This window comes from Chaetodon trifascialis, chromosome 9 (assembly GCF_039877785.1).
Source record: "Chaetodon trifascialis isolate fChaTrf1 chromosome 9, fChaTrf1.hap1, whole genome shotgun sequence".
NCBI lineage: Eukaryota > Metazoa > Chordata > Actinopteri > Chaetodontiformes > Chaetodontidae > Chaetodon > Chaetodon trifascialis.
In genome coordinates, this window is record NC_092064.1 from 29,508,946 (window position 1) to 29,518,945 (window position 10,000).

Genomic DNA, 10,000 nt, shown 5'->3' on the forward strand with positions numbered 1-10,000 from the left:
TCTCTCAAAAACTCTTGAGAAAGCAGTTGCCAATCAGCTGTGCGACTTTCTAAACAATAATAGTTTATTCGAGGATTTCCAGTCAGGATTTAGAGTGCATCATAGCTCAGAGACAGCACTGGTTAAAGTTACAAATGACCTTCTAATTGCATCTGATAAAGGATTTGTCTCTGTACTAGTCTTACTGGATCTTAGTGCTGCATTTGACACCATTGACCATGGCATCCTATTGCAGACACTGGAACATTTCATTGGCATTAAGGGAACTGCGCTAAGCTGGTTTAAATCCTACTTGTCAGATCGCTCTCAGTTTGTACGCGTTAATGACGACTCCTCTGTGCTCACTAAAGTCAGCTATGGAGTTCCGCAGGGTTCTGTGCTTGGACCAATTCTATTCACCTTATATATGCTTCCTTTAGGTAAGATTATCAGGAAGCACTCAATAAATTTTCATTGCTATGCAGATGATACCCAGCTATATTTATCAATGAAGCCGGAAGAAACCAGTCAGTTAACTAGACTACAAGCATGTCTTCATGACATAAAGACCTGGATGACCTGCAATTTTCTGATGCTAAACTCAGACAAAACTGAAGTTATAGTAGTAGGCCCTAAACATCTTAGAAAGTCACTTTCTGATGACATAGCAGTTATGGATGGCATTGCGCTGGCCTCCAGCACCACTGTAAAGAATCTGGGAGTCATCTTTGACCAAGACATGTCCTTTCACTCCCATGTTAAACAAATTTCAAGGACTGCCTTTTTTCACCTACGTAATATTGCAAAAATCAGGCATATTTTATCTCAAAATGATGCAGAAAAACTAGTCCATGCATTCGTAACTTCCAGGCTGGATTATTGCAATTCTTTACTATCAGGCTGCCCAAATTCGCTGCTGAATATTCTCCAGTTGCTCCAGAACGCTGCAGCACGTGTTCTGACAAAAACCAGGAAGCGAGATCATATTTCTCCAATACTCGCCACTTTGCACTGGCTCCCTGTAAAGTTTAGAATAGAGTTTAAAATTCTCCTCCTTACTTACAAAGCCATAAATGGCCAGGCACCTTCTTATCTTAAAGAGCTCATAGTACCTTATTGCCCTACTCCAACACTGCGTTCCCAGAATGCATTTCTACTTATGGTTCCTAAAGTCTCAAAAAGCAGAACAGGAGTCAGAGCATTTAGCTATCAAGCTCCTCTCCTGTGGAACCATCTTCAGTCTTTGTCCGGGAGGCAGACACTGTCTCTACATTTAAGAGTAGGCTTAAAACTGTCCTCTTTGATAAAGCTTATAGTTAGGGCTGGCTCAGGCTGGTCCTGGACCAGCCCCTAGTTATGCTGCTATAGGATTAGACTGTCGGGGGACATCCAAAGACACACCGAGCTCCTCTGTCCTTCTGTCCCTCTCCATCTGCACGCTCTCATGTCCTACCACGGCGTGTTACTAACTTAGCTCCTTCCCCGGAGTCTCTGTGCTTTGTCGTCTTGCAGGTTCCCATGGACAGTGGCTGAATCTGGATTGTGGATTTCAGCTGCGTCTCCTGCCTTGGCCCTGCCTGACATCCACTGCAACTGCTACTGCTGTTATTACATCCACTGTCACTGTTACTGTGACTGCATGTCTGTCTCTCTGTCTCTGTCTCTCTCTGTCTCTCTCTCTCTCTCTCTGACTGCTTTTCTTTCTGTCTGTCTGTCTGTCTGTCTGTCTGTCTGTCTGTCTCACTCTCCCTCTCTTGCTCTTCCTCTCTCACCCAGCCGGTGGAGGCAGATGGCCGCCCACCCAGAGTCTGGTTCAGTCTGAGGTTTCTGCCTGTTAAAAGGAAGTTTTTCCTCGCCACTGTCGCCAAGTGCTTGCTCATGGGGGAATTGTTGGTTTCTTTGTAGATAAAGAGCTTGGTCTGTAGCAGCTCTATATGGAAAGTGTCCTGAGACAACTTCTGTTGTGATTTGGCGCTACACAAATAAAATTGAATTGAATTGAATTGAATTGAATTAAGCCGGGTCCTGCAGAGGAGGCCCCGGCTCCACTGGGCTCAGTAATACTTAACATTCAGACAGTAAGTGTGTGTGTGTGTGTGTGTGTGTGGGGGGGGGGGGGGTGGGGGGGTGTGGGGGTGTGGGTGTGTGTGTGTGTGCGCGTGTGTGTACCTGTCGTATATGTTGTGCAGCCAGTCCAGCAGTGAGTAGATGTCAGTGATCTCCAGCTGATTGTCAGTAATGGCCTGCAGTCGCCTAGAAACCGCCTGGTGGTAACTCTGCACGTACACCTGACAGGTCAAAGGTCAAAGGTCAAAGTGCAGCATGGATGAAGGTTTGAAGTTTGAAGGACAAAGTGGAGACAGATGATCAATAACGATAAAGACTGAAGAGACTCTGAGGATCTATGAATGGATGAATGGACAGATGGATGGATGGGTGGATGGGTGGGTGGGTGGGTGGATGGATGGATGGATGGGTGGGTGGGTGGGTGGGTGGGTGGATGGATGGATGGATGGGTGGGTGGGTGGGTGGATGGAGTTTAAAATGAAGTTAATTTACTTTAAAGAGATTGGTTCAGGGCTGATTCTGAGTCAGTGGATGAAGCTACAGGTGAAGAGCCTCGTCATGTCCAGGTGTGTGTCCTCACCTGGAAGGGCTGGTACTCCTCGGGGTAGATGGACACCACGTTCCTCTTGGCGGCCCCCAGGTCCTCCACCACCCGGGCTCGGAGACGGTCCAGGTATCCGTCCAGCTCTCCGACGGTGAACTCTGTTCTCTGAGGCAGAGAACCGTCTGCAGCCTCCTCCACCGCCTCCCTCCACCTCTGCTTCAGCTGGCGGGGCCTCGGGCCCCCGGGGGCCGCGACCTCACTGAGGGCCCAGTCTTTATCGGCCTGCTCCTCCTGCTGCAGCACCTGCACACTCAGACAGACAGGTGAGGTCAGCTGACACGTTACCCGGTTCATGACATTTCCTCTCCGCAGGCCCGCCTGGTTACGGAACGCTCTGAGAACAAATGAGAAGTCAGGACTCACCTGAACCACCAGGCCCAGGTTTGGCCCGGCCGTTGGGGATCGCAGAGACTCCCTGACCACGGCCCACAGCTCCTTCTGCAGCTCCTCGTACAGTAGCTCCACGTCCTTCGCCTTCCTCCGCCCGCCGTCTTTGACGCTCGAGCTGGTGGCGTCCTCGGGCTGTGGCGCGGCGCCCCGCTCAGCCGCGGCTGACTCATTACACTCCTGTTCCAGCTCCAGGATGTGAGCGTCGGCAAGGAGGAGGTCCCGCTTCTTCACCAGCTGCAGGATTTCCAGGACTAAAGGAGACAAAGGGACAAAAGACATTAAAGGTCTGTTTTGATTCCACTTGCAGCAGCTCAGATCAGCCAATCAACAGCTCAGCTCAGATCAGCCAATCAAAAGCCTTTCTTTCCAAACGTCACAGCTGATTAACATCTGGTCATTTTAAGACCGAAAGAAAAGTTTCTCACTGACAAATAAACCCTTTAACTTTGAAATAAAGTTAAGGTTTAGTTGTTAACTAGTATTCAGGTGAGTTCAGTAGAAGTACATTAAACACAGTGTTAGTACTACATTTATGTACTCATAGATGCGTATTACACAACATTTCAAGTGATATGAAAACGTGTTTTATATTTTACAGGACAAGATTTTATTCTGTTTAAGATGATTTTCTGTCTCTGAACTGTTTGTGACCTCTGCACTTTAAACATGTTTATTTTGATATGGGGGTCTATGGGGGATTTATGGGGTCTATGGGGGATATTATGGGATCTATGGGGGATTTATGGGGTCCATGGAGATTGTTCCTCTGCCACTGACATCAGCAGAAAATCTACAGATTGAGAAATCATTGGTTTCTTGTTCTGGTATTTCTGAATCTCTTTCTTCTGACTGATTAGCATCAACAGCTGCCGACCCCGACCTGACAGCTTTCTGGAGGTGGGTTCGTTTGATTTGGACTTCGAAGCAGCCCTCAGGGACAGAGGGACGGAGCCAGAGGTTCTCAAAGAACCACTGATGTTCCACGTTGGGGAAACACTGTCAACAGCTGCTGGAGCTTCAGTGTTTGGTTCAAAGCTACGTTTACCCTCCAGAGATCCTGAAGTTCTCTCCAGTCAACTGTTTTCTGTCCATCTGTCTCGTCTCTCGCTCGCAGCTCCTCACACTTGGATCTGGAATATGTTGACCCAAATTTAAACGGTTCTTTTCTCACATCTGGTTCTGTTGTGTGATCTGATTTTGGCTTTCCACCAAGAAAAACACGTTTTATTCCAACCGGCCTTCGAGGTTCCTGTGAGCAGGATTTGACTGGAACTACAGCAGGGTGTCCTGACAGTCCTCCCCGAGGGACAAATGGTCCAACAGTCCAATAACAAGTCCCACAAACAGTCCAGCAAACTGTCCCCTCAGACAGTCAGTTTACTGTGTGATCCTCCAGAGACTGCAGGGCTGGTCTGAGGTCAGTGTTGACGGTCGTCACTGTGAGGCCGATCGGGGAGGATCCCCTCTGACTGTCAGGGCTGTGATGTCAGCTGATGATGTCACAGCAGCAGAGCGGTTCCAAAGTAATGACGTCATCCAGGGAGACGTTCAGAAAGGCCACAGACTGTCGGCGGAGTCTTAGTCCAGGACGAGGCTCCACGTACTTCAGGCCTGAGCTGCCTTCAGACCGGATCTACGTCCGTCAGTGTGTGGTGACGTTCTCCGTCTGCTCCGGTCCACAGCTCATTTTTACCTCCACCCCAGTAATGACTACACCCACCATGAGCTCCTGTTTCCCTGTGAGCGCTCATTTATTCCCGTCTGAATGTCTCAGTGGATTTCTGGAGGATCAGAGATAACGATCTCCTCAGGAAGTGATGTCACACTGAACGACGTCGACGTGTTTCACGTCTGATTCAGGAGAACGTCAAAATGAAGTTTACATGAAAGCAGAGAGAATAATTAGAGAGGAAACATGAGTCAGTCAGTCATCACAGCGAAGCACTGCAGCCGCCAGATAACACACACTGTGACACCAGGAAGTACACACACACACACACACACACACACACACACACACACACACACACACACACACACACACACAGAAACACAGTTGGATGGGAAGTGATGCCACCTCCTGCTTCAACTGCCCGCTATGAGGAGAGAGAGAGAAGGATGTGAAGCCCCAAGATGCTGCTTCGTTCGTCCACCTCAGGAAGAGACACACACGCGCACGCACACACACACACACACACACACACACACACACACACACACACACACACACACACACACACACACACACACACACACACACACACACACACACCAGGTGTGACCACTGTAAGGTGATATCAGCACTTTCAACACATTTTAAACTAGACGACACTGGAGGCTGTAAAACAGCTGTAATAACACACACACACACACACACACACACACACACACACACACACACACACACACACACACACACACACACACACACACACACACACACACACCATGCTCCTCCACACAGAAACACAGCTCTTATTGTTCAGCTTAACCTTCAGATGAAATCTACTCCGGCTGGATGGATGAAGGCCTGCTCACCTCCACCCTCTTCCTCAGGCCTCCTCCTCCTCCTCCTCCTCCTCCTCCTCCTCCTCCTGCTGTCAAATCCAGCCCTCCTTTTCCTCCTGAATGCCTCGTGATGTGTGATGTGTGCAAATCTTTTGTTTTTGTGCTGATGGTCTTCGTCCTTCCTGAAACGCTGTCACAGAGCGTCGTGGTCCTGTGACCAATCAGCCGTCAGCAGTCGTCCTGAGTCACAGTCTGGTCCTCTTTGTCCCTGATCGAACATCACACACTGCGGCTGTGAGTCGTTCAGGTTTCCGGCCTGACGCCTCCATGACTCACGCCTGTTGGCTGCAGCTGATCTGGGACATGTTTGTTTGTTGGACATGCTGAGTCTGAGTCCAGTTTTCTGGACCTGGACCTGGACCTGGACCTGGACCTGGTTTGGTCCCCACTGACTCTTCAGCTTCAACAGACGTGAACACCGTCAACGTTGATTGACGAAGAAGACAAAGCTGCTGAGTCAGAAGATTTTACCTGCTCAGACTCACCTGAGGAAAGAACACACAGCATCTGTGATGTGTGTGTGTGTGTGTGTGTGTGTGTGTGTGTGTGTGTGTGTGTGTGTGTGTGTGTGTGTGTGTGTGTGTGTGTGTGTGTGTGTGTGTGAACAGTAGCAGTACTGTGTGAGTGTGTGCAGACTGTAATCTGAGCTCTGCTTTCACATTTTTCTCCTCTCTGTCGGTCCAGAGCGTCTCCTTCATACAAACTATGTCCAGTACTTCAATAAAGTACTAATACTACACTGAAAATACTCCACTACAAGTGATGGTCCTGCACTGAAAATGTTACTTCAAGTATTGACAGTAAAAGTACTGCGTGCAGTGAAGTGTCTCCTGTGTCTGTTTTGTCTCTTTAGATCACTGTGTCCCCTGTGTCTGCTGTCCTCCTGTCTCTGGTCTCTTTAGATCATTGTGTCCCCTGTGTCTGCTGTCCTCCTGTCTCTGGCCTCTTTAGATCATTGTGTCCCCTGTGTCTGCTGTCCTCCTGTCTCTGGTCTCTCTCTTTCTCTCATTCCACCGTGGACCGCAGTCTGGTGTCTCGGGGGTCTGGTCGTCCTTTCACCAGCGTTACGAGTGTTAGTAATTAAAGTCTTCTGTCCTCTTGACCTCCTCTGTCCCCTGCGCTTCGTGCCTTGCCTGCTGTCCTCAGGACGTCTCATTCTCTGCTCACTGAACAAAGTCCTATTTTCACCCTAACTTGGTCTGTCTGTGATGACCTGAAGAGAATTCAGTCTTTGATCTGCAGACAGCTGGTTTCATACAAATCAACCAATCAGGGACCTGCTTCATCTGCGGCGTCTGTCCTTCACTTTGGTTCAGTCTATAAAACAGCAGCAGCAGCAGCAGGAAGTGAGTGAACGCTCTCATGCAGCTCGCTCCCTGCAGGCACAGCTGGACCGAACATGCTCGTCCTCAGGACCAACTCCTCGTCTCTTTGTGTACTTATACCACCTGCCTCTCTTTTCCTTGAATGTGCAAGTTCAGTGCTTTTCTATCATGGATGTAAGTTTAAGACCTGATGTTCTACACCAGTCTACAATAACCACAACAGTTCTACTGGTTTAACTGGGAAAAAAGAGGACCAATACCAGTGAACTCGAACAGGACACAAATGTCCAAATGTACACAAGTGGCCTCAGAAGAGGACTTCACTGGTGTTTGACAAGTTTCTGATGTATTTTGTGTTTTATGTTACTGAAGGAAAATTAGTGCGACGTCCTGCAAAGGCTGACAGAGCAGCACCCAGATCTACGTCACCTTAAAGGTGGAGCATGGCGGGTCCATACGGAGACACAAACAGCAGCGTTCAGAAGGCGGAAACGCGTAAAAATATCAGTTTAAGAAAAAATACTGAAACTTCTGGAACGTCAGCCCATATGAAAAATATAAAATCATCCAAATCACACGTCAAACAAGACGCCAGAGACATGAAGTTCACATAAACCTGTTTGCACAAGTTATTTGTTGTGTTTCTGTCTGAAGCTCCTCAAAGGGTCGGATGCAGGATTCCAGCCTCTGTGGTCTCTGATAGGAAGCCGTCCAGCAGCTGATAGCCGGTCAGAAATAGTTTTATGGCTGTTCAGACCTTCATCGGCTGCAGGAGGACGTGCTAATCATTGACTGGTCCTGACAGGCCTCAACACGAGCCTCTTAACGGCTGAGTGGAGTTATGCAACTGAAGAAAGCCTCTTCAACAGCTCACCGAGCCGTCAGGAGAGTCTGAGACTGGTTCAATGGACGGATGAACAAAGTCAATATGAAGATGGAAGACGATGCAAACAAACTGAGGTGACGTGTTTGAACCCAAATCTTATCTTCAAAGTCTTATTTAGGCGTTGTGTCTTCTTAGCTAGCTCGTTGGCTAACATCATGGGGCAGAAATCTACCTTCAAATAGTGTTTGTTATCAGTCTCACATCACTGCAGAGACACAAAGGACAAACTGCTGCTTCAACTTGACAGAGTTTAGAGTCTTTCAGGTGGACGTCCTGTTTCATATTTCACCTTCTGCCTGAAACCTGCAGCAACACGCCGACACACAGCCTGCAGAGCTGCTCCTGGTCTGAGCTGTGTAATGTGACCACAGATTAAAGACACACACACACACACACACACACACACACACACACATACTCCACGGTGTGTGTGTGTGTGTGTGTGTGTGTGTGTGTGTGTGTGTGTGAGAGAAGAACATAAAGACATCACTGCCGTCCATCTCTTCACCTCAAAGATAAACTCTACCTGGAGACAATCTCAAGGTCAAAGTGAGTCCAGTCCTTCATCTGTCCATCTATGTGTCTCCAGTCTGTGTGTGTGTGTGTGTGTGTGTGTGTGTGTGTGAGACGTGTTAAGCATCAAATGGCTCAAAGATTTACGACGCCGTGTTTAACAGGAAGCTCGTTTGGGTAGAGATTCGTCATTATTGATGAGTTTCTACGCAGATGATGACGTTCTGTACATCTCATCACACCACAACTTCATATGACACGTCAGAGAGACGGCAGAGGAAGACACATCAGAGACAGCAGAAGACACATTAGAGACAGCAGAAGACACATTAGAGACAGCAGAAGAAGACACACAGGTGCAGATTCAGTGCTGAGAAGGACAGTGGTGTTTCCTGAGACTCTGACACAGACCATCAGTGTTTTTTACGTCCGTGTTAAATGTCCACATTCTGCCTTACTGAGTGTCTAAATGAAAACTTTCTGAACACTTTTTGAGTTAAACAGTCCATATTTAGTCCTTTTATTATTTCATCTTCTGAAAATAATTCCAGCACAGCGTGGACTTTATCAGGTGAACATGATAATGTTAAAACACCTGCATTTCTATTTATTTAACGATATCTCAGAAGACATCGTTGGCTGACAATCATCAGTGTGCAGGAGGACAAACGGACGCCTCTTCATCCACCGCTCATGCAGAATGGAGGGCGCTGATGGTCGCGTTGATGGTGTTTGATGCTTTGCTGCATTCCTCCTGTGCAGAGCGGCTGATGTGTATCTGTTAGCTTAGCTCTCAGCTCTGCATGCTGATTTAAGAAGCCAGAATGCATGAAGAAAACAATCAGCAGCAGCAAAGTCAAACACAGGTCAAACGCTCCGATACACCTGAGCTCAGCCCTGGAGGTGCGTCAAACGACGCGCCGAGCGGCGGCGGAGAGCAACAAAGCATGTTTACTCAAAATGTACTTTAATGGGTTTTTGGATTGTTTTTCTAAGAGGTGTTTGGTTTAGTTTTGATCTTTGCTGGGCCTTAAAGTGTTTTACCTTTAAATGTTGCAGCATGTTTTGTGCACAGGTGTTTGATTTTACTCTGCAGGTGTTTGATTTTCTTTCAGCTGTGCAGGCAGTTATTTATTTTACTTAATGTGCAGGTGGTTGATTTTGTTTGATGTGCAGGTGTTTGATTGGACAAAACTGACAAAACGTACTTACTTAAAAAGCCATAAATGGCCAGGCACCTTCTTATCTGAAAGAGCTCATAGTATCTTATTACACCTCTCGAACACTGCGTTCCCAGGCTTACTTGAGGCTCCTAAAGTCAGAAGCAGAACAGGAGTCAGTGCATTTAGCTATCAAGCTCGTCTCCTGTGGAACCGTCTTCCAGTCCTTCGGCGGGAGGCAGACACTGTCTCTACATGAAGAGTCGGCTTAAAACTGTCCTTGATGAATCTTAGTTGGGGCTCGCTCAGGCTTGGCTTGGACCAGGCCCTGCTTACGCTGCTTATCTCACTACGTGAAGTGCACTTGGTCAGCACTGAGGAGAAACATCTGAAGCAACAGAAAATCTGTTTTATTGAGTAACTGTGTGATGTTTATCATTCACACTGGACTCTTGTTGGTTTGTAGATGCAGGTCGTTCTGCTTTAAGGTGAATCCTGTTCAGTATTT

At 47.7% G+C, this 10,000-nt stretch overlaps 1 protein-coding gene across 1 annotated transcript in view; it reads right to left on the minus strand.

Annotated features, from left to right (window-relative positions):
* LOC139336381 (tumor necrosis factor alpha-induced protein 2-like) overlaps positions 1 to 10,000 on the minus strand; it is a 31,891-nt gene that overhangs the window by 6,606 nt on the left and 15,285 nt on the right. Inside the window, exons 4-6 of the mRNA XM_070970484.1 lie at positions 3,014 to 3,291; positions 2,627 to 2,893; positions 2,149 to 2,267 (exon numbers count right to left, since the gene is read on the minus strand). Of these exons, the coding sequence (XP_070826585.1) occupies positions 2,149 to 2,267; positions 2,627 to 2,893; positions 3,014 to 3,291 (664 nt within the window). The remainder of the gene's footprint in view (positions 1 to 2,148; positions 2,268 to 2,626; positions 2,894 to 3,013; positions 3,292 to 10,000) is intronic.